This window comes from Falco naumanni, chromosome Z, assembly GCF_017639655.2.
Source record: "Falco naumanni isolate bFalNau1 chromosome Z, bFalNau1.pat, whole genome shotgun sequence".
Taxonomy (NCBI): Eukaryota; Metazoa; Chordata; class Aves; order Falconiformes; family Falconidae; genus Falco; species Falco naumanni.
This window is the reverse complement of record NC_054080.1, coordinates 38,488,727-38,513,329: the sequence shown is the minus strand read 5'-3', so window position 1 is coordinate 38,513,329 and position 24,603 is coordinate 38,488,727. Positions and strand designations below refer to the sequence as shown.

General features: G+C 44.0%; 2 protein-coding genes across 7 annotated transcripts in view; one reads left to right on the top strand and one right to left on the bottom strand.

The window, feature by feature from the left end:
• Nucleotides 1–832: 832 nt before the first annotated feature.
• Nucleotides 833–11,077, top strand: S1PR3 (sphingosine-1-phosphate receptor 3). Of its 3 annotated transcripts, none has more exons than XM_040580697.1 (3): nt 833–943; nt 6,575–7,879; nt 8,929–11,077. In XM_040580697.1, the coding sequence occupies exons 2-3, from the start codon at nt 6,742–6,744 to the stop codon at nt 9,312–9,314; spliced, it is 1,524 nt and encodes a 507-aa protein (XP_040436631.1). In that variant the 5' UTR covers nt 833–943; nt 6,575–6,741; the 3' UTR covers nt 9,315–11,077. The 3 variants fall into 3 exon arrangements, with proteins under 3 accessions (XP_040436631.1, XP_040436630.1, XP_040436633.1); XM_040580696.1 differs by lacking the exon at nt 833–943 and adding an exon at nt 1,132–1,288; XM_040580699.1 differs by lacking the exon at nt 833–943 and adding an exon at nt 1,319–1,517.
• A 1,455-nt stretch (nt 11,078–12,532) lies between these two features.
• Nucleotides 12,533–24,603, bottom strand: part of SHC3 (SHC adaptor protein 3) — a 110,954-nt gene continuing 98,883 nt past the window's right edge. For all 4 annotated transcript variants that reach the window (XM_040580366.1, XM_040580367.1, XM_040580365.1 and 1 more), the window contains 2 exons: nt 23,546–23,841; nt 12,533–18,661 (listed from right to left, as the gene is read on the bottom strand). In XM_040580366.1, the coding sequence (XP_040436300.1) occupies nt 18,533–18,661; nt 23,546–23,841 (425 nt within the window). In that variant the 3' untranslated portion in view covers nt 12,533–18,532. The remainder of the gene's footprint in view (nt 18,662–23,545; nt 23,842–24,603) is intronic.

Here is a 24,603-nt window from a genome sequence, read left to right as displayed (position 1 = left end):
CCCTGCCCATAGCTAAGTGGGGCCATACCCACTGGGTCCATCAGCTCTGAAGCAATTTTAGCAGCATTTTGTCCTTTGTAGTCCGTATTTCTTATGACAGTCCTAAACCAGAAGACTTTTATAACTCATCTTCAGCAGATAAAAAGCAGTCATAGAAACGCACTGTTCTGCTACATCAGCTTAAACGTCTGGCTATGAAAAGCCTAGTTCTGCTTTCTTCCAGGACTTTTTTCTTCCCTATGGAGTAGCAGTGCCAGCAACCCAAGCCTGTGGCATGCATCCCAGCCAGTGATGATGCTCAGCTCCAGACAGGAGGCTCCCAAGAAAAACACTGATCACAGTGAGACAACAAAGCAACCCTACACGCCTGCCTGTGCTTAGCAAGGTTGTTGTAGTGTTCCTGTTTGCCAGCTCATCATATCTGCTTCTGACAGAAAGCTCTGCTGTACCCACAGGCCTCTCACATGTACGTTTAAATTAGATGGTTGCAGGATCCAGGTTTCAACTTCTTTTCCAAAGTGCTGCTCTCATCACCGAGGCAATCTGCATGCCGATCGCTGCCCTTGAGTCGCTCTTGTTCAATGACTTTGTCAAGAGCTGCCTTACCAAGAGCCTGGCAGCCCTGGGTCAAACCAGGCGTAGTTTTGCTGCGAGTTAGTGAATGCTTCACCCCGGGCCACCCATCCCCAGCTCTCTGAGGCTCGCATTGTTACGGCACGACACAACAGGCGAGCAGACGCAGAAACGCCAAACTTCGCTCAAGCATGCGAACAGCTCGAGCTGAGTGAGGAGTACCCAGAGGTTCCTCCCTCCCCCTCGCGCTTTCACGGACCTTACAAAAACCCGGCAGCGGGCTCTGCCGCCTCGCGTTTCACCCCGGTCGCCCGCAGCGCCCGGCCCTTCACCCGCTGCCGGAGGCTGCACCCGCGGCCGCGGGGCACGGGTGGGTGGCGGGGGAGGGGGCGGGGTGCAGCGGGGCTGCCCGGCGCGGGGGGCGCAGCCGGCACGGGGAGGCGGGCGCCGCCGGAGCCACGCGCCGAAGGCAGGAGCCGCGGGGACGGCGCGGGGCGGGGTGGGGGCAGGGCAGCGCCGGGGGGCGGGCGGGGGGACCGGGCGGGGCGGCGGGCAGCGGCGGCGGCGGGGCAGGACCGGGGCACCCCAGCCCCGCCCGGCCCGGCCCGGCCCAGCGCAGCCCCGGGGGCCGAGCGGCGCCGCGCAGCGCCCTGCAGCTGGCGAGGTCGATGCGGCGGCCGCAGAGCGCCGAGGGGAGGCGGCGGCGACGCAGCAGGTACTTCGCCTCTCGGGGACAGCCCTGCCTGCCCCTCGCCCGCTCTCCGCGCTGCCGGGCGGCGGGCTGCCCGAGGCCGGTGCCTGCCCGCCCGTCGGGGCCGTCGCGTCTCCTTTCGGCGGGCGGTGGGCTGGGGGAGCGGGCCCGCTCCGCCGGGCACGCGGTGGCACGGGAGGGGGAAGGCCCCGAGGAGCAGGAGATCCCGCTGCTGGACGGGGTAAAACCGAGGGTGGGTGCCGGAGGGGTGGCCGCTTCCAGGCGGTCCCTTCGGGGTGTCCCGTGGAGCGCGGTGGCGGGCACGGAGCGGCGGCGGGCGGCGGAAAAATCTCGAGACTCAGAGCTGAGTCGTGCCTCCCGTGTGGGACTGTCGCGCCGCCGACACGTCGGGGGTGTCGTTGGGTAGCTTCGACAAGTGTCTGTCACCGCCAGAGGTTCAGGTCGCTGCTGTCGTGCGGGTCGGCGAGCGGAATTCTGGGGTTTGGAGCGGGGTTCTTAGGTCGGGAGCGCCCGGAGCTGGTGCGGGGGAAGGAGGGAACGTGCGTGCCTGCCTTTAACGTGCGAGAGTTAAACCGGCCGGGAGCTCCTGGGCGAGATAAGCATGTGCGCTACTTGGAATTACAAAATACAAAATGATGTTTAAAATCCGGAAGCCAAGAAAAATAGCCATTTATTAAAGGCTTTTCTGAGGCTGTAAGCTGCCAGCACATTCACTTCAAAGAAAATATTTTTACAGTTTTTTTGAGTTGTCCAAGACATTGTTCTGCAGCAGATGTTTGTTGTCTAAACTTCGTTTGCGTCTAGCACGGCTTAATTTCAGAGTGGAAGCGTGTATTGAAATGTGCTGCTGTTCTCAAAAGCGTTTTCTGTTCTTAAATTTAACACTACCAGGGTGTGCCTGATAAATTACGTGTTTACTTTTCACCTGGAAAGGCTTAATAAATAAATAAAATACACAAAAGTTCAGCTTTAGATACGCATTCTTGCCTTTTCCCTTTGCTGTTTTTAAAATTGTCATTGGTGGTGGAAGGGTATGGCAGTGTGTGGAAGAGAAGGGCGAACTGCAATGTGTGGTGGTGGTGGTGGTGGTGAAGGGGTGGCCAGTCTTTTTGGTCGTGTCTGTTCATGGACATTTGGGAGACAGAAAAATACAATTTCAGCTGTGTTACAGTGAGTGTACTGAATGCATAGCCTCACATGTTCTTGTGTAGGCAAAATAGGTAGTGGAAAGTTCAAGTCCCGTTCTCACTTGTGCTTTATTCTCACTTGTTGCTTTGGCTTCAGGAGATCGTGAAAGCTGAGAGCAGTTTGACTCACTGTTTTGAAAATAGAAATTTCTTGTTCTTCTAGCTGTGAAGCACTCATTGACTGATGAGATAGTAAAAGCCCTCAGCTCCCCATGGAACTCTTACCAGAGTGCCCACTGGGAGCAGACAGCGGAGATGTACTGGGCATGGTTGCTGAAGGGCTTCTGCATCCCCATTATCGCAAGCTCCCTGCTGCCTCCTGGCACTGGGAATTACACGTTCCCACAGGAAAATTGCAGGTTGACTCCAGCTGCCGTACCCAAGGGGTTTACCTGTGGGGAGCTGGTGAGAGGTGCAGCTCTGCCTCTCTTCCTGTATGACTGTGTGGTGGGGCTGGAAAGAGCGGTGGAGGTGTGACTTGCCGTAGAGCAGATTGAGGGGTTGTAGCCTGCCGCACAGCATTGTACTTTTCATGGCACATGTGGCACAGGGACCATACAGACCCTGGTAGACCGTAGGGATGTGGGCCACAGTGGAGAGCCCCTGCTCCAGCCTGGGAGTGTGCTCAACCCTACTAGGATCGTTGGCCTCTGCAGAAGACCACGGTAACTGCTGTGGAAACCCCAAAGCATGGTGGTGAGCAGGGAGATTACCCAGGAGGGGGAAATCGTGGTGCTCACTGCTGACCCCAACTGCCCCTCCTCCATTCTGGAAACAGGGAGGACAGAGGTCAGCCAAATAGCTGAAGGAGGCAGCTGAATTGTCCTCCACATGACTGTGGCTCTTGACACAGTACCACTGCCTGCCTTTGAGTAACTTAGCAAATACTGTTCTGGCCATCACATCTGTGAGGAGCCATAGCCAGATTGCCCCTGCACTGCTGGTAGGTTTATCTTTCTAGTGGTGCAATGGTAGGGATCCTCTGGTTTGCTTTAGAGGGAATAAAAGAGGCAATAAAACTGATTTCTGGCGGTATCAGGATCTGTGGTTGTTGAAGTACCTAACTAACCCGATGTTTAACATAGAACATACCACAGACAGGTCCTTCAGGTCCTTTTTTTATTATTTTGAGCTCAGGTACATACTTCACAGCACACGGCTAGTCCTCTGTATGTGACTGGGACAAAGATGTTTGGAGAAGTAAATTTTAGAACTGTCAGGAAGCAGCAATAGAGATATCCTGGACCTGTCTATGATACTGTCTTGTTATTGCAATACACAACCAACTTTGATTTTGCCAACCGTTAAAAAATGAATGCGCTTTGAGTTACTTGCTACTAAGCAGGAAGAAGACAAAAAAGGAGTATGGTTGAAAGATATTACCTGAAAATGTTGCTGCCAGAAGATAATAAATTTTATTTTATTGCATTATTATTTATATTAACTTTCACGTGGCTTGTGCATGATACTCATTCCCTGAGAGTCCTGACGAATAGTAATGTTACAGCCTCCATTGCTTTGCCACTAGCTTGTCAGAGGCAAAGATTTCCTTTAGTGATTTTAAGTTTCGTGTAATGATTTTAGAGAAGAAATAATTACAAACAGTGGAAGCGACCCTGTATGATTTCTGCTGATTGAGTGCATTGTCCCTGCCTTCAGCCAGGGGAACTGGTGTAGCATCATTACCTTTAGTAGAGGCATGACAATTTACAGCTGCCGAGTTGTGGCTGATAAAGCCCTACATCTAGCATATAATTTTCTTCACAGAAAGAAATGTATTTGTCCTTTGATAGACCACTATGATAATTTTGCTTGGAAAAGACTTACAGAAACATTTATTTTGTTGCACATGATGCTCTTAAATGATACGAATATGATTTTGTCAGGCATCCATCAGCCTGGTGAATATTGCTGGTAGAGCTATCATTAACAAATACTTTTCTAGCCAAATGTAACTGTTTATTTTAAAGTGGAAAGCATTTGCAATTCATATAGACACAGTGGCATTTTGTTATAAGCCAATACAATGAAAAGACTGTGATAATTTATGTGATAACAGTGTGCAGATTGTAACTGAATTACAATTAGATTGAACCTTAGCTGAGGTGAAGTTGTTCTGTTGAATAGCTTCACTGTTACCATGCTTCAGAAAAGAGGTCAAGAACTCCAGGGTCCAGTTCTGCTCCTGGGAAATGAATGCGGTGGTTGCTGTCATCTTCAGAGTGAAAAAGACCAAGGACACCAAGCAACAACTGTGGTTCTTGCATGATACCTCTCTCCCAGCGAGTCTCTTCACCAGGGTAGTTTGGACCCAAGAACTAGAATCGGGAAATACTAATAATACCAATAACTATAATAACAGCGATAATTGGGTAAATAGTAAATTATTTTCTCAGCAAATAATTTTTAAACATCCTGAATGTACCGTAGAATTAAAGTCAATTCGCTGTGGGCTTTTTGTTGGATTACTTCTTTTCCAAAGGATGGAACCCAGGAAAAGGGAGGGTGGGAAAAAATTGGGTGTGGGTCATCCTTTAAATCCCTTTACAATTATCTGGGATCTGCTTTGCTCCTCCTCTCTTCTAGAAGGCACTTGAAAATACACCTCCCACTTTTCAAGTGCCCAAACCAGAGTGCTGGAACAGCAGTGGCTCGTATGTTTTTGTGATCTTAAGAAACCTGTATATAGAATCATAGAATGGACCTGGTTGGAATGGACCTTAAAGATTATCTAGCTCCATCCCCTCTTCCCTTGGTAGCCATCCTTTGAAAGTGTCTTTCATGTGTTTGGGAAATGCTTATGACCCTTCAGTAAATAAATGGTAAGGTCAGGAGCTGTAGCTCTTAAAAGAGTTCTCTAAACTAAGATCTTTCATTTCGGGGCAATAGAAAGTGTCTTCCCATCCAGCACAACTTTTTACTTTCCTACCTTTCCCAGAAGAAAATCAAATCTTTACAAATTTGGTTCAGATGGAACCAGTTCTCTCCTCATTCCCATCCTGGTTTGGTCACCGAGCTGAAATATTTGCTATCAGTTCAACCTCAGTACATTGGGGCTAGAGCACTGATTTTCATTGGAGTATGCAGCAACTAAACTGTAACCTTTCTTGTAAAACAGTAAGTGCTTCTTTTGTCTTCTGATAGTCTTACAAAGCTGTGCAGATCTCTCCCAATATTTGTGTATGGCAATGGAAAAAAGACATCTAGGAGGACCTGCTGCAAAAATGCAACCTATTGAAATCTGTGGGAAAACTTTGCAATTAGTCTAAGTCATAACTTAAAGAAGAGCTGAAGTAAATTGAGAAGGACAATTAAAGCTGGTATAACTATTTTTTATTTTTTAAAAGCCCAACAATATTAATATAATATGCCTTATATACATATGCAAAGAAAAAAAAATAAAGTGAACCATAAAGAAAAGCAGTACTTAGAAAGATGTGACTTGCTATGCTTATTTAAAAAAGGGTAGCAGAAATCCAGCTACTTTGAATGGGAAGTAGAATTGATTTTATGGTGACTGGCCTTCAGAGCATTTCCTTAATCGTAAATAGCGTAATTTTGTATCATTAAGGGTGGGAAGTTGTTTCAGGCATTGGTAACATGCACCCTGACATCAAGACTTGATGCCAACTTTCTTTGCTGCCTTAGGTCAGCACGGGAAACAGAGACAAGCGTAGAAAGCAGTGAGTTTGCCCTGCTGCTGCTCAGGCAGCAATGGTTGGATGGTCTTTTGGTAGCACCGCATGCACATAGGTCTTTCTGAGGAGTGAGCTGGCTGCTGTGCACACTGGGGCTTGCAGGGGCTGTACGCTGATCCTCACCACCCCTCTGCGCGTTGGTCAGCATAAAAATTTTGTAGCACGGAACAGCGATGAGCAGTGCTCCGCATTGCCGTTGTACTTCTTCTGCACGGGTCTGCATCTGTGCAGAGCATGACTGACGGCTTAGCCGCAGCCTCCTCGATGCTAGGCCTTGGTGCCCTGGCATCACCAGTATCCCTCTGGGCACCTGGGCGTGTGTGGCAGCTGGAGCACCCGCGCGGGCCGTGGGTGACATGGGAAGACGGTGAGATTTATGTTGCATTTGTTGATTTTATTTTCAGAGCCTGGTTTGCGAGCCACTCTCCTGAATTAATATGCATGGCGTGCGGAGCTGTGGATACACACCGCCTGCCCAGAGGAGCGCTTGGAGGAACGTGGCTTGATCTCCCTCTTGTGGAAAATTATCGGAACTAAATTCTCGTGGTACTAAAGAAGCATCAGCGAACAAATGATGGCAGCAGTTACCATGTCACCTGATGCTCTTGTCGGCCCTCAAGGAAATGAAGAGATGGACTCTCTGATCGTATTGCATTATAATTACACAGGAAAGCTTATTTTAAGGGAAAAGGCAACGGATAACATAGACCTGCCCACTATTGCATTTCTGATCCTATGTAGTTTCATAGTCCTGGAAAACTTGATGGTGTTGATTGCCATATGGAAAAACAATAAATTTCACAACCGCATGTACTTTTTTATTGGCAATCTAGCTCTCTGTGATCTTTTAGCTGGCATTGTTTACAAAGTAAATATTCTTATGTCTGGGAAGAAGACTCTGAGCTTGTCCTCCACAATCTGGTTCGTTAGGGAAGGCAGCATGTTTGTTGCCCTGGGAGCTTCCACTTTCAGCTTACTGGCAATAGCTATTGAGCGGCATTTGACCATGATTAAAATGAGGCCTTATGATGCGAATAAAAAATACAGAGTGTTCCTTCTCATTGGTACATGCTGGCTTATTTCGATTTCCTTGGGTGCCTTACCCATCCTCGGCTGGAACTGTATAAACAACTTAGCAGATTGCTCGACAATTTTGCCTCTGTACTCCAAGAAGTATGTTGCATTCTGCATTAGTATCTTCATTGCCATTTTGGTTGCCATTGTCATCCTTTATGCCCGTATCTACATCCTGGTAAAGTCCAGCAGCCGTAATGTCACTAACCACAATAACTCAGAGCGGTCCATGGCTCTCCTTAGGACTGTCGTGATCGTTGTTAGTGTCTTCATTGCCTGTTGGTCTCCGCTGTTCATCCTGTTCCTCATCGATGTGGCCTGCAGAGTCAAGGAGTGCTCTGTCTTGTACAAAGCCAACTGGTTTATTGCTCTGGCAGTCATCAATTCTGCAATGAACCCCATCATCTACACTCTAGCCAGTAAGGAAATGCGTCGCGCTTTCTTTCGCCTGGTTTGTGGCTGCCTGGTGAAATCCAGTGTGGACAGATCTTTGCCTATTCAGCCCACACCAGATCACAGTCGAAGTAAATCCAGCAGCAGCAATACCCACAAGCCAAAGGAAGATTTCCCACCAATGCATGTTCCCTTGTATATTGCTGAGAAAAATGAATCTTCATTTCACAACGGAAACTTCTGTAAGTAAAGGACTTCTTGAGACAAGTACTCTTCTGTGGCTTTTAGATTTAAACTACAAGTGTAGTTTAAGTATTCTTGCACTTAAGTTGCAGGGGAAAATGCTAACCACTTAACTTTGAGGACTTACTTAGCAACAATCATTTGCTTTGGGTGTTCGTTCAGTAGTGCACCTGAATCAGAAAAAACCTTTCATGCTACCCAACAGCCAGGACAGAGTCCATGCACATCTCATGACATTGTGCACCATGATGGCATTGTACGATGAGGCTGCATTTGGCGCTGCCTGATCTTGCAAGACATCGATAAAACCTGCTAGAAACTTCAGCATTCACTAAACTCTGCTGACAATCAGAAAATGAGCCTGATTATTGCTGACTGGGAGAAAATCTCATTACTTATGTTGGTGATTATAGTTTTCTGTATGTATCTTGCTGTTATGTTAATGGCCTTATATATATGTAGTATAAATAGTTGTATATTTGTACAATTCCTTATTAAAAAGTAATTTGGTAAAAGTTTACAATATGCTAAACATTGTATTGCAGTATACAGTGTAAGGTGACAAAAAATACAAAAAGATGTGTTTCAGTGGGGATATTTGAATATATATATGAAGTAGTAGCTTTTAACTGACAGGAGATTTAACATGTCATATCAATGAAGTATTTTTATTTTTCCACTATTATTCAAACTTTTCATGTTTAGTAAAAGACAACATGACAGTTGTCACTGTGGCATTTCACAACTTATTTTAAATGAACAGTAGTTACGTAACCATTGAGAGAGGCTATATATGTTCGCTATTTAAAGTAGTTAAAGTGTGACCCAACAATACAGATGTATCAAGTGTATGTACTGTTTCAACGCATATATTTTTACATACTATTTCCAATGTATTTAAAAATGTATGTCAAAAGTATGTAAATCTGTGTACATTGTGAATGCACTACCTAAGCTGAGATTCTTCAGTTCTGAAACAGAGACGTTATCATTTCAGAAAGCAGTGAACCACAACAGATCCCTGTGGAGTTTCTTCTTTTCTCTCCAGGCATTACCACAACATGGGACGGTGTTAGAAATTCTCCCTGGGAAGAAGTTCAGCCAGTGGGGCAAGATCCCATTTTCTGGCAATGGGACCCTACACTCCTACCGTCTCCAGGCACTTTTGCAGATGCAGGAGGGAAGATGCAGTACAACAGGATCATGCTGAAGGGCATATCTCCAATTATACCTGACTGCTGTGTTGGATCTGGAATGAAAGCCCATTTAGTTTGGAAGACCTGGAGCCCCAGACTTACTCTTTTGAGAGGCTGTTCCAGAGAAACCTGTATGAAAACAACTTTATGTTTCATGACTGCCTTACCAGCCTCAGTACAGGATGGTGTTCAGCGTCAAAGGGATTCCATGAGACTTAGAGCAGTTAAGACTTCATAAACATCTGATTTCCAGTCACCATGGAAGTGGCCCGTGGTACTTCCATCAGTAGTACTTTATGGCTGGAGGTTTCAGTGGAGGTTGATGGGAAATTCTGAGACTAGTTCCCATCATCTTTCAGTAAGAATGTAAGCATCTAATTTGTTATTGGGCTCTTTCAAAGGTTTGTGTTTAATGTCTCAAATCACACCTTGCCTTACGCACAATCAGAAGTAGTTGAGGCTTTTTAAATACACAACCTGAAAGAGCTCATCCTTAGCTTTACGCTGGTCTTAATCATTTAAAGCAGCAGCATTAGACTTTTCCCAAGTATGTACAGTGTGTAAGTTGTGTAATCTGTGTAGCAGAAGCCTTTAAAATGTAGAGGTTTTCATTGTGATTATCTTTTACAAGTTAACAGTCTACTTGTGAATGTTTTATGCTGTTAGAAAAGTGTAACAAAGAAAAACTATATTTGAATGAAATAACTGTGAAAAGGAGTAGTAAATATGAAATAATTTCTACCAAAAATGTTGAAAAGCAGTGCACTTAGAGAAGAAGCAAAAGCTAAATTAAGCTAAGCATGATATAACTGCAGATACAGGCTGGGTCAGCAGCTCTGTAGAGTTGTGAGAAATAGAACTGGTAACATTACATTGCCGTGGCTTGCTTAGGTTTTTAGATCTTACAGTTCTAGTTGGCTATATTTTCAGTGTGGAAGTTCTCCCCTGATGTTGTGTCTTTGAAAATTGCCAGCTGAAATAGTTGTATATGTCTAAATGTTAGTTCACAAGGTGGTGGCACGTGGCAGCATTCCTTGCTATTGTAGAGCATTAAGGCCTTAGCAACACAATGGTTTGAGTAAACGTTGTGACTGACCCCACACCAACTCTCATGTCAAGGATGTTACATGATTCTCACTATTTAGGTGAAAAGAATAGCCAAAGTCCAAGAACGTGAACGTAAAGGTGAGTTTTAACATCTGCATTCTAGCCTTAGCTGTTGTCAGAGTTGATGCAAGGTACAAGTAATGCAAGCAACTCCACTGTTGGAGGCCATGTGATTGCATGTCAGTGCAAAAACCTTTCACTCTGCTTTTATTTCTTTCTCTTACTGTGGAGATGTGGGGATATTTTGTTAGTTCACTACCCTACTGTACTTGAAGCAGGTTCCTAAGATTCATGGTTTCACATATAACACTGATAATAAAATTTACAAAGTACTTATGACTGAAGAGTAAAAAACTTGCAGATACAGTCTTCAGTAGGTACGTCCCACTGGGACGTATTAGGTAAAGCACAGATTCTGGAAGATTTTAGAGCAAAAATTTTAAGCAGGACAAGGCCAGGGCTTAACAGCAGCAGACGATAAACAACCAGGAAGATGTCCTGTCCTTGAAGGTGGAAAAAAGAGAATAGCTTCTTTTACCCTAAAATTCTAGAAAATTCCTTCAAATATATCTCAGAATCCAAGCTTTTTATCATCTAGGCTGACTTGAGCATATCAGAAACTGAATTAGGTCTCCTTTTCCCAAATGGTTCTACATGGAGCAAAAGCTACAAAGGAGACATAAGATTTCTTTTATTTTGTTTCGTGAATTGGAATATTTAGTTTGCCACTGGGTTACAAAAGAAATGCATATCAAACCACCTGAGGAGAAAAAAAAAGCTTTCACAAGATGCTTTCCAAGAGTCTTTTATTGCCAACAGTCTTACGGAGTATTTTCAACGCATTAGGTACTATAAACATTTTGAAAACTTTTAAATAAATCTCAAACCTTTGAACCAAAGTTGTTGTGTAGCAGTCATTTTTAAAAGTATTGTCAAAACCGGTTTTGGCCTTCTATGGAAAACATGCGTTTGAACTCTGGATGTCCTGTCAGAAAGCAGTATTTGCGGGAAGGCGCTGCATCCGAAGGCGGTGGGCTCTGCCTCTGCGGTCCCTGGGGCTGGAGGATGGCTTTGCTTTTGCCTTCCTGGGAGCAGACTTGGTCCCTTGGCTTACCTGCTCAGAGAGCTGTCTGCTCCAGCCACACCACACATGGCTGCTCCCTTGGAAAGGCGCATTTTACAAGGAGCAGCTGTAATTGGGGTGTCCCGCTGCCTGCAGGGTTTGTAATTTACAACTGCTGTCGCAAGGAGATGGAAAACAAACCTGTGCGTAAGGTTCCAGGAGCCAAAAAGCTGGGGTCCTGAGAGCAGCCGGCCTGCTGCTGCTGAGCGGCTCCCCGCTGAGTGGAGACGCGCTGGTGTCTGCCCCGCACGGTGCCATCTAACCTGCCAACACAACCAAGGGCATAGCTCACCCTCTTGACTTTGCTGTGAGCTGTGGACCCCCCAGCTGCCCCAACACTGGGAACGCTCCCTTCTTATGGCAAAACTCACGGGGGACAGGCATGGCAGCAGTGGTCAGGGGCTTCTGCTTGGCCACTGTTGAGCCATGAGGCTTGCAGCAGCCCTGAGGCCTCCTGGCACCCGAAGTGTGCTGGAGGCACCGTGCAGAGGCAAGCAGAACCAGGGTGGTGCCCATGCTGCCTTCAGAGCCAAGAGCAACTAACTTCCCAGGGCATCCCCCAGCTCACCTGTTCCCCAGGCACCTAAGAGGGAAGGGCCTTTGCAAGGAGACACGGGGGCACTAGAGGAAGAGGATTTGGGGAACATCAGTCCAGCTAAGCTGCTTTCTGACATAGAGCCTTTCTCCTCTCCACAGTACACTAAATAGCTGCTCTTGCATGGACCTTGTCCTTAGCAGTCACTCCCCGTGGAAAAAAAATGGAGCGGGCTACCCTTGGCACCCTATTCAGCATGCCAAGCAAGAATGCTACCTTTTCAGGTGAGGGCATCATCTGGCCCAGAAAGAGGGCCTGTTTGAGCAATTACTTGCCTTGTTGAAATGGTATTTGATGAAAATGAACTCGTGGAAATTAGTGTTGCCTCTGTCAAAGTAAGCACAGCTCCTCTGGTGTAAAGTCAGTGTAACCGGAGGTCAAACTCCTCATGCAATGTGGTCCCCTGATGTTTTTCATCCCTGTTTCTACTGAGATAAGTAGTTCATTGCCTTATTAGTATTCAGTATCCAGGTAAACCTTGTAGATTTTAATTTATTCTGCTACAAAATGGGTATCCCTTCAGGTAAATAAAAAAAAAAAAAACACCCTGCAAAACACAAATTAGGCCTTTAGGAAACCTGGGCATAAGGGAACAGAGTCAAGCCCACTTTACATGCACTTCAATCTGATAGTAGTGCTCATTATTTTATTACTTTGGTTAGTCATATACAAACTGAATAATCAGAAAACAGTTGCAAGACACTTATATTCCAAACGCTGTTGCTCAAGGACTTTCTCAGAGACAAAATTTGCCTCTATAACCAGAACACCACAATCAGCGGACAGGCAAAAACTTGAGATTCACAAAAGTGGTTGGGAATATAAATGATCACAATATTTCCACATACATTATTTTTCCTGCAACTCTCAGTTAAAAATGTTTCTAAAAGTAATAACAAAAGTAAAAACAAATAACAATTGTACAGTCAAACTCCCTTTTACAGCAAATAGTCACTTTTTTGTTTTGTTGTTGCTGCCAGCACAATGCAAAGAAAAACATTTACCTCAAAAGAAGAAATGGGCTGCTTTTGAAGGTTTAACTCTGCAGGACTTCACTGAGAAGCAGTTATCACATGAATCCAGCCACAAAGGACACAAATATATAACAATTATAATCTTTGCGTTCTTCACTTAATAAAAAATCTCACTTACTTTGAATGAATATGTGCCTGGGTGTGTTTGGTGGGTTTTGCCTCACAAAATTAAAAGGAGGACTGCTGGAAAAAGCAATCCTTTGACATGTATGTTATTTGACCTTCACAATAGCTACATAAAATGCAAATCTGCATCTTAATCTCAAAACCTGATCCTACCTTCCTTTTCTGAGTGATCTGTGTTGTCTCCCACAAAGTGGGGTAGCAGAATGAGTCCAGCTTTAGCTTCTTTCTTCCTTTAGCTTCCATGGCCTGTTCTTGTTGTCAGACAAGGTTCGGTCTTTATATGTTGCTTTTGCTAGAAATACGTAGCTCTGAAATCTTATCCCCCTAAGTGAGACAAAAAAAGGCCCTGCTTTTTCTCAGTGGAAGCCATACAAGGTGCTTATGTTGGAGTATGCAGAGGAACAGGTCAGGGTTTATGCATATAAATATCTTGAAAAGAGATGAGCAGCAGGCATTGCCCAGGTATTTTGCATTTCCACTCCCCAGAGGTTCTGGTTTAACCCTATCAACCAATTAGCATGCTGATAATTTGGTGACAGATCTCTATTTTCATGAGTGGCTTATATGCCCATTGGCTTGTGTTCCCACACTTCGTATTTCATATCCCTGGGGCTTTCTCTCCCCAGACAGCTTTTCACTCCCTATCCAAGCGTCTGGCTAACTGCAGGCAAATTGTATGTTCGTGTTATCTTTTCCACAGGCCTGCCTTCATTCCAGCTGAATCCAATACCAATGTAACCAAAGCCTACCAACACTGTATATGAGTGAGTACAGTCAGTGCAGCTGAGCACAGAGCTTTTAGTGGGAATTTGCCCGTATCCTGACAGTTTTGAGCAAGCGTAGATTTGTGGGGGGTGCAACCCTAGACCTGGGAAAAAAGACCATGCAAATCAACATATTTTGACAGTACACTAAGGTAAATCTGAATTTGGATTTTATGCAGAAAATGCTTGGAAGATAAAAAGGGAAGTGTGTCTGTTACTTCAGCTTAGACTTCATTTACGCAAATAGGTTTACTTATTTAAGATTGAGGTTGGATGCTAAGAACAAGGCTTGAAAACAGGATTTGTAACCTTTTGCCAGAACATCGACAAGTTCCAGATTTCCCCTTCAGAGCTGCAAATTTCCTGGAAGCTGCAAAACTCTGCTAGTTTCCAGATGGAACACTTGCTACTTGCAAATATCTAAATATATATCAATTCTACTATGAATACATTGTAGCTGGCATCTGGCACTTGATGTGCCAGCAGCAATCCCACTGTAGTATAATTTTTTTAAAAGTCTCCTCATCTTACTGCACAACATGATGCCTGGGGACCATAATGATAAGAAACATGAGCATATTATTTGACTGAGGAGAAAAAGAATCAACCCAGGATACAGAAAATTTAGTGCTGGCAGGTGACATTTACCAGACTGTTAGTAAACATTTTCTTCTGGTGACAGTGAACGTTTTGCACTCAGATCCTGGTCCCAGGACTACGTCCTTTGTTCAAGCTTTTACTGAACACATGCGGCAGAGAAGTTTCTGGCAGAACTGACATTATCTCCAACTATGAACCCTAAACCTGTAGGTTGTGAAGTGGAGGTAAGCTACTGTATAACCTTTTATCCTCATTGTGCCTGCACGAGGCAGGCAGTAAGCTATGGAAACTGCATTTTGTCCTGTGGTCTCCACCAAAGCACAGTCAACCTGAATATCCTTTTCTTGCATTAGGGAAGAGAACCTGGGAGTCCTCACTCTGAGCAAACTCCCACTGAAGTCAAAAGATAATTCAGTTTTCAAAGTACATTTTCTGCCTTTGAGTTTTCGTTGCTTCTGAAGCATCTGAAATAACTGAAAGTTTGGGAACATGACTGTACCTCAATGTTCAGTCTATCACTGCCAGCCTCACTGGAAAATTCTATTATAATTACTCTAGATTTGCAATAAAATGAATCAGAAGCATTTACTTCACTTTTGAAAGTTCTTTGTTTAAAGGAATCAAATGCACTTTCATTGCCCATAGTTCACACAGTTCCCACAGAACCAGAATCAAAACTTGATAATCATAGCACCATAGAATCATAACCTTCATTATGGTTAGAAAAGACCTTTAACATCATAGAGTCCAATAATTAACCCAACACTGCCAAGTACACCACTAAACCAAGTCTGTAAGTGCCACATCTATACATCTTTTAAATACCTCCAGGGGTGGTGACTCAACCACTTCCCTGGGAAGCCTGTTCCAGCACTTGACAACCCAGACAGGATTCAGAATCAGTGTAGGCAGTCTTGCAGGATATTCAGAGTTTCAGTTCTGATTTCATAGCTATCACCTGGGAAAATATCAAAGGGTACCATAATGTTGTCTAACCTCAGTGATTTCTGCTAGAGCTAGTAAAATAGTTTCAGTAAAAACCCAGTTCTTGAAGTCATGGTACGGAATTATCACCAGCAAGTGTTTAGCCTTGCATAAGTGATGGGAATGGATAGGGACTACATAAAAGACAATAAAAAAAAAAAAAAGGTGAGGGGACTCAAAACCAAAGGCAAACATTAAAAGGTTCAAATTATGATGCTGTCAGCTGTCTGGTTTTCAGAATGACACAGCATTTGAGCCCATCTCATAACTTCTACCTCTCAAATTGCTGGCATTGTTGGCTCCTCACAGAAATGATCCCTGCCTCTCTCAGCAGGCTCCATTACCTCTTGTTGAGACCAGTGTAAAATCGTCTTTGATTCTAATGACAGCATGTTTGGAACTACTATCCAAATGACAATACAGTTTTTATACCATTTTCATATAAGGGAAAGCCAAATCTACCAAAGTGACAGTGACAAAAAGTGATGGCAGGATCTGCAAAAGGAGCATTGATTGGCCCATGTGCCCTTCTTTCCTGGGCAGCTTTGAGATCATTTGGTTCCCAGTGACTTAGAAAAGCCTCTGGATCATCCCACCTGGCCAGACAGGATCTGCTGGCCCATTGCGGCAGCAGGGCACTGTTGCAGCCCAAAGATGCTACCACTACCTAGGACCAAACTGCATGTGATCAAGCTACATGTAACCTTTGTGTCATCAGATATACTTAGCAGGGCAAATTGACTGTGCTGACACAGCAGCTTAAAATAGCCACACTTTCCCAGAGGAGGAGTCTGTGTAATGTCATCTCTGGAATTTAATTGTTCTGTCAGGCTCTTTCATTTTGTATCTCCTTGCCACCTGCTTTAATTACCAAACCATGCAGGTAAGCAGCTGCTAAGTTACTAAAGCTACAGCTAAGACAATGGCAAAATATTTTAGATGCTTATTTTAGTGTATGTTTAGTGCCTTCATTAATACACCCATCTCTTGTTACATTTTTCCAGGCATATATCACTGAAGTGATATACAGCATGCAAAGTACAAGAGGCTTTCTTTTATAGGTAGTGGTACCACACATTCAAGGACACAGCTATAGGGAGGTGGGAGCACGGAATGTCAAGTGTTATACATAACAAAAAAGGTGGCAACTTAAAACTGGAATATGGTGAGATACGGATGACCTTAAATAAAGACATTCTGATGGATACTGCTTTAGGGTATAAGATGTCCTCACATCCCCTTGCAAATTCCAACCTGGTAAAAGGAAAACCCAAATTTTAAAAATTCCACTAACCTCAGTGCCATACTAATTTGGGTTGTAATGCAGCATTTCATGACTTTCCTTTGCTCACAACTCCTACCCAGACCTAGAAATATCAACTAATAACTACCTGCAATAAAATCAGTCACAAGAATTTGGTTCATTACTGTCTTTGTTTGGCTTCTGAATGTCTTGATTACAGAATCAAGTGTATTTTTATTGCACAGATCATAGAATTAGTCTTAGGTGCCTCCATAATTTTCATTCTTGAGATCAACCAAATCCAAGCTTCCCAAGTTGTAACTTCACCATGTTTCAAAGCAGAAGGTACAAGAAAAAATATTTCAAATTTTCATATCATGAACCTACCTGAATGTATTCTAAGTGAGTCCTTCTGTCAGCTTGGCTGTAGTCTGAGAAATTTTTAAGCCCAGCAAATTCTTAAAGCAAAATCTAATTTTAATTAGATTTAAGTATTGATTACTTAGGGTAGGCAGGTCCTTAAATAGACTTATTCTGCTGAGTCTTGGACTTTGTGAATCAAGTCTGAAGATCTGATTTGAGATACTGGTGGTAGAGAAGACCTTGGAACGCTGAAGGCTGAATCTTACTCTGGCACAAACTTTGCCTGAATTTGGGTCTCAAAAAGCTTCATATAATAGGAAAATAACTTCTTCTAGTGCTTGAATAGTACAAACCTTCCTTAAAACATTTCCCAGTACCAAAAGCCAAGGACATTTCTGCCAGAAACGCATCTTTAGTGTAGTGCATTTTTCAATTTGATACAGAAGTATCTATCGCTGGCTGAAAGCCAAAGGGAAGTTATGCTTTGGTAGGTAAATGCAAATGGCATCATTTGCAGAACTGACCACTGAGTCATGATAAGTTTTCATTGTTTATAAGAAGATTTTTCAGATATGTCTTTGAACACCCACGTACATCTTGCATTAAGCCTATTAAACACAAGTTATTTGAACTCGCCTAATCAGTATGTAACAACTCATTGGAGACCAGTAGTCAAGGACACCTAGATCTTAACCATAAGCAGAGAACTACTTATAAATAGTCTTACCACACAAATTAATAAACTAAAGTTACAGAACATTGTGATATTATCATTAGAAAAATCATATGCATCTATCTCAATACACAGCGAGATCACACCAAATCATTGTTAAAGCAAGATACAAACATTTTGAGTTATATCATCATATAAGAATTCAAGATCAGAAAGATAAAATGCTTTTGATATCAGTGACACTGAATAACACTTTAAAAAATCATTTTATGCTAAATTTTTGAGTTGGAATACTAGTTGCTGAATTCAAACTCCTTCCATCATCAACTAGCATAATCCACCTGTAATCCCCATAGTTGTGCTTCTTAGGTAAAATGAGAAATAAGATTCCCAATATTAATTTTCTCCAGCAATTGAGACTGCTGAATTCTATTTTTATCTGAACAATCACAATTGGCATTTTTCTTCTGGTAAAAACACATGGCACAGAAGATAGTTCCATACCATCAACAGACTGACTTGAAAAATATAAATAGATACTGTATTTTTATATAGTGTGTGTATATATACACTATCAATATTCACATTAGAGAATCTGAACAATTTTATTGAAATTACTTTTTAAGAAAGCCTTCTGCTGGGACTTCATGTCGGTGTAAAGCATTGAGAATTTTCAAGTGTACCGTGTGAAATGGGGCTTTTAAGAAGCCTACAGAACCTACAGAAAACATACTTCTGAAATATATGTGAATATGCATTTTTTGTTAATGAACATGTTTTTTCAGATCTGCAATTTCTACCAGTTATAGCTTGCAAATTACAAAAAACTAGAAGTCATCGGTAGTCAGTGTTTTCTCTCAGCAGGCTGCTGCAGGCAGAGTTCACTCCCAGAAGAAACTATAGGCAAATTATTCTCAAGATGATGATTGATGAGATGACTTATGCTGTCAAAGACACGATCTTTTGTACGAACCTTCAAAAAAAGGATGCAAGAAGATAAATTAAAAAGCAAAATACTTTTCCCCTTAACTTCATACTAAAATTCTCTAAGAATAAAATGACACAATTAACCATGTTTTAGACACTGACTCCTCGCCCATCAATATCAGTGGAAATTTGGCATTTCTGGAGTTTTGCTTCTGTTTTGTCTCTTACTCCCTCTGCTCCCACTGAACAGGTATTTTGCATGCTACCTATGGGCCAGTCTACTACTATTAGTCTTTCTGAATAGGCCTGCTTGAAAACTTCCTGTACAAGATTTTGTTTCACTTTAAGTCAGATTTTTAGATTAAATTTTTTTCTCCAAGAGAATACCTGCTTTTTAAAGGCATTTTCACCTTTTTCATTAGAAAGAGCTGTCCCCCCAGAGCTGCCAGAACACAAGTCTTCTCTGTGAGCCTCAACAGCTGTGTGCTTTCTGTAACAAAAACCTTCTTCAGGTGCTGGAAAATTCCCTTCCCTGAAAGCCATCCAGCTACCATGTGTGCTTGGCTTGGGTTTGCCCCATGCTGCATGGTACACCCCTCCCTGTGCCTTTGAAAACTTCAGGGCAGGGAACATCATTTTTCTAGCCCACTTATCAGCCCTGTGCGCTAGCATCCTACTAAGTAAATTATTAAATTATTACACCCATGATAAAAGGAAATTGATATTGCAAGGCAAATAGTCAAAATTATCAGGACAGGCCAAACGCTAATCTATATTACAAAGCAATCATTAATTATTTAACCACATCTTCACAAAACATTGCCTTCCTTTGTTTAAAATTAATTAGGCCTACAGCTTCCATGGGCAGAGCAGAGGTCCTCTCCAGCAAATGTCATGCTGCAGTAAAGCTTTGTATTGGGATGGCTCTACACTGCTTCAGGCAAAGGTTTGTGAACACTGCTCTGAAGTGAGGTGTTTCATCTATTTTCCTTGAACTTTTCTCAGAAAGAGAGAACAACTTTTGTTAAAACTTTCCAAAGTCAGCTTATGATGTGGTGGGCACCTTGTTTGCAATTTTTCAGTCTTTTTACCAAGTTCTGGCAAAACTGCTAGAAACTTAGTACAGGATGTCACAGGGTGAAAAAACCCTAAGAACAACAAAAACAAAAAAACAGCAAAGGATGCTATGTGTTCATTCCACGTGTAGCTCCATCACTGAAGAAAACCAGCTCTGCTCTCTGCTTGCTGAAATGCACTGCTTTGAAATATTGCTTTCCACAATTATTCAAATATATATTTTCAAAATTAAAAAGTATCTTTAAAAGAGCAGTAACTTTCTTTATCTATATTCAGATTAACACATTTTTAGTCCATTCAACTCAGCTGAGATTTTTCTCATCATAAGCAGTATGCTCTGCAACCACCAGAGTTCATGCCCTAATTTTGAATCTAACAAAACTCCTGCAGTCCCCTACTTTAAGCATCCCTTAACCTGAACTAGGGACCTTTTTTGTTTTGTCAGCTGGATGAGAGCAGAAGCAACTGGACATTTAACTCTGCTCTAAAAACACACCCTTAAGAGCTCTAACACTTCACTGAGTAATTTGTGTGTGAAATGAATTTTCAGGCAGCCTTTGTGTGGATTGTTTTTTTACAAATAATCACACAGAGGCCACATGGAAAAAATGCAAGCTGCTGGCACACTGCTGCAGCTGGCCACAAACTGGCATTTTATTGACGATTCTCCATTCTGACAAGTCGCAAATAGGGCTGCTCAGAAGCTGTGTCAGGATCCCACAAATCATACAGACCACACAGCTAACCTAAACCTCATTGCAATTACAGGGACATGGTGGGATAGCTGGCATGACTGGAATGCTGTCATGGGTGGCTGTGTACTTCTTAGGAAAGACACGCCAGCAAGGAGAGGTGGTGGAGTTGCTCTTTGTGTGAGGGAACAACTCAAACGTATCAAGCTCTCCCAAGGGGTGCATGCAGAACAAGATGACAGTTTGTGGGTAAAGATTAAGGAGCAGGCCAACACGGGGAACGCTCTTGTGGGTGTTTGCCATAGGCCACCCGAGGAGGAAGAGGAAGTCAATAAGACCCGCTACAGACAACTGCAGGTAGCCTCACAATCACAGGCCCCGGTTCTCATGGGGGACTTCAATGACCCACACATCTGCTGGAAAGACAACACAGCCAGGCTCACGTGGTCCAGGAGGTTCCTGAAGAGCATTGATGATAACTTTTTGACAAAAGGTGGTGGAGGAGCCAATAAGGCAAAGTGTACTTCTGGACCCTGGGCTCACAAAGAAAGGACTGGGATGTTGGGGCTCTGAAGGCTGAGGGCAGCCTTGGCTGCAGCAACCATGACGTGGTGGGAGTTCAGATTCCTGCAGGGAGGAAGCATGGCAATAAGTAGGATTGCAACCCTGGGACTTGAGGAAAGCTAACTTTGACCTCTTTGAGGACCTACTTGGAGGTATCCCATAGGTTAGAGCTCTGGAAGGTAGGGGATCCAGGAGAGCTGGCTAATATTCAACCATCGCTTCCTGCAAGCTCAAGACAGGTGCATCCCTGTGAGCAAGAAATCAAGCAAAAGGGACAGGAGATGTGCATGGATGAGCAAGGAGCTTCTGGCAAAACTCAAACAGAGAAAGGAAGTTTACAGGATGTGGAAAAAGGGACAGGCCACTTGGGAGGAATATGGGAACACTGTCAGAACATACAGGCAGGTGAGAAGAAAGGCTAAGGTCTGTTTGGAATTCAGTCTGGCCAGGGATGTCAAGGACAACAGGAAGGGCTTCATTCAAGTACATCAAGTACTTGCAAGCAGGAAAAGGATGTCTGGGGAAAATGTGGGCCCATGCTGAATGAGGTGGGTGCCCTGGTGACAAAGGACACAGAGAGAGTGGTGTTATTGAATGTCTGCTTTCATCCAGCCTTTACTGCCAAGGCCAGCCCTTGGGTTTCCCAGACCCTGGTGGCAAGAGGGGAAGTCTGGAGAAGGGAAGACTTCCCCTTGGTCAAGGAGGATTGGGTTAGAGATCATTTAGGCAAACGTGACACCCACAAATCCACGGGCCCCAACGGGAAACACTCCCAAGCACTGAGGGAGCTGGCAAATGTTATTTCCAAGCCACGCTCCATCATCTCTGCAAGGTCATGGAGGAGAGGTTCCTGAGGACTAGAGGAAAGCCAGTGTGACTCCAGTCTTCAAACAGGGCAAGAAGGACATCCCAGGGAACTGCAGGCCAGTCAGGAAAGCAGTTCTGTGGAAAAGGACCTGGGAATTCTGGTGGACAAGAAGTTGCCCATGAGCCAGCAGTGTGACCCTGTGGGCAAGGACAGTGGGGTCCTGGGGTGCATTTTAGGAATAGTGTGGCCAGCAGGTTGAGGGAGGTGATCCTGCCCCTCTACTCTGCCCTGGTGAGGCCACATCTGGAGTGCTGTGTCAGTGCTGGGCTCCCCAGTTCCAGATGGGGAACTGCTGGAGAGGGTCCAGTGGAGGGTTACAAAGATGATGAGGGGACTGGAGCATCTCCCTGATGAGGAAAGGCTGAGAGAGCTGGGCCTGTGTAGTCTAGGGAACAGAATACTGACAGCGGATCTGACCAATGTCTACAAATATCTAAAGGGCGAGTGCCAAGAGGACAGGGCCAGGCTCTTTTCAGCAGTGCCCAGCGACAGGACAAGGGGCAATGGGCACAAACTGCAACACAGGCAGTTCCACCTGTGTTATGAGGAATGTAAGATACTTTGAGGGTGGCAGAGCGCTGGCACAGGCTGCCCAGAGAGGCTGTGGAGTCTCCTTCTTTGGAGACATTCAAAACGTACCTGGACACAATGCTGTGCAACCAGCTCTAGGTGAACCTGCCTTAGCAGACGTTTGGACTAGATGAACTCCAGAGGTCCCTTCCAACGCTGACCATCCTGTGACATAGCAGCATTTTCCTTGCACTAGCCTGTAACAGCTATTTGTGGGTTTACGTTGAACGGAGAATTAGGAGGCCCTGATGCAGGAGTCACAAAACTGCTGGCAAAAGTTTAGTGAAGGAGGCTGCCCCCCAAGAGGCATAGGGCCAGTTCCCCAGGCTGATGTCCCAGTCAAACCCAGGACAAGGCAGTTGGCACCTAAAAAGCATAAAACTTCTTTGACTGGCCTCATGTGGCAAATGTAATTACAAGAAGTACCATGGGTATTCCTCACCACAGACTCTGCAGGACTGGCATAAATCTGCCACAGGTCTCTCAGCTGAAGCAGATGCCAACAGGCCAACTCCTTTACAGGACCTTCTCATTTACTTTGGGGCTTGTCATCTAAAGTTGACCTTTACAGAAGAAAAGGAGTTGCCCACTCTTAGCTACCAGGAGCCAAGAATAATACGTATGGCAATGTTTTCATTCTCTCAGATGAGACTAAGTCTCCCCAGAAGCAGGACAGGACAGCTGCAGAAGAATGGAGCTCCCTTGCCCTCTCCATCCTGCTGCTGGAAGCGACCCTTTGTCAGCTAAGGGAGTATGTTTACCCCAGTTCTCTCCTGGGCTTACATACAAGAAAACATGGAGGGCCGTGACTGTATCCTGGTTGACAAAGATGTCATGTGGAAACAGACAGCATGCAGGGTGGACAAACTTGCAGAGCCACCAGCAGCTTCTCAGCAGGAAGGCTAAAGAAGTGGCTTAGCTGCACTTTTTGACTAAGGCTGTATCGCAGTGGCTAAAGCTTGACCTTGCTGGGGAATCAGGTCCCTAAGCTTCCCTACAATGTGCAGAAATCATGCAGTGGGTCTTCTGCTGGACTTCAGGGAGACAATTAGAGATGTGCCGACATATTAAAGATATGAGGGTGTACTTATGATCAGTTGTGAATAACCTATCGTGTAGAGTCAGAAACCTCCTGCATTAGTGAGGAGTCAGTGCTTACAGTTCCTTCTGGGTCCACCAAAAGAAGATGCTTGGCTTGTCCATTGTGCATGCCTGTTAGCACATAGGAGCCAGGATTTGTGGTACTCTTCCTCACAAGGAAGTCACCACATTTCTTTAATAGCTGTTCTGCTTCTTTCCTGCTCATCTCTCCTTGATACCATGGCTCTGTACTCAGCTCTTCAGCTACAGCCCAGTCAGCTGGTCTGGATAAAAGAGGACTGGTGCATCCCGTTGTGGTGGATTTCCTCAATGCAGCCTCAGATGTTTGGTTCTTGAGGGTATCTTCAAATGGTTCTGGTTATTGAAATAGAAACAAAGGCAAGATCATTCAAAGGTAAATCATGTTACAAAATGGTGATATTCCAGCCATTTTTAACTGGATTTGTGTTACAGTCCCTTCCCTTTACCTTTATGAAAACCTGAGGGAAGATGTACTGCTGAGCCTACTGATTTATGGATTATATTAAAGCCAAGAAGTGTAATATGTTAAAAATGTATGTTATGCACAGAAGGATGCTGATAAAAATCAGAGCAAACCGTGGCAGGTTTTGAAAGGTGACAGTTTTATTTCAGTAATGGCTATTTTCAAGTTGCATTTATATGCCCTGGTATTGGGCAGAAGTCTCCTTTTGTCTTGCCAGCTACGTCAGAGAGTTTAATTTCAAGCAAATCGCATAATATGGGTATCCAATGTCATTATACTCATATCTGGCCTCTCTTCAAACAACACATTCACTTAAAAATTATCCATTACTGAGTATCCAGCCTGAGGGTACGTCTAGAAAGGATCAGCCGCCCTTACCACTCAGCCTCCCTCTAGCCTCCACCTAGGAAGAGGACTTTGCAGCATAGACACAGGCTAACACACCTTTAACGTAATTTACCTAGCTGAAATCAGCCTCAAGGAAGCATCTTTTAAACTTTAGCTAAATCCTGAACTCAATGTTACTTTCTGTAGGGTGGAAAGGAAAGATGTGTCATTACAGATCCCAAAAGTCTTACAGAAATAGTAAATAGTCCATATATGCTTCATTATATGGTATAATAACCTATCGG

Coding starts and splice junctions, on each gene's coding strand:
- S1PR3 (XM_040580697.1), top strand. CDS start 6,742: ATGATGGCAGCAGTTACCATGTCACCTGATGCTCTTGTCGGCCCTCAA. Junction 7,880..8,928: donor ATTTCACAACGGAAACTTCT/GTAAGTAAAGGA, acceptor TTTTCTCTCCAG/GCATTACCACAACATGGGAC.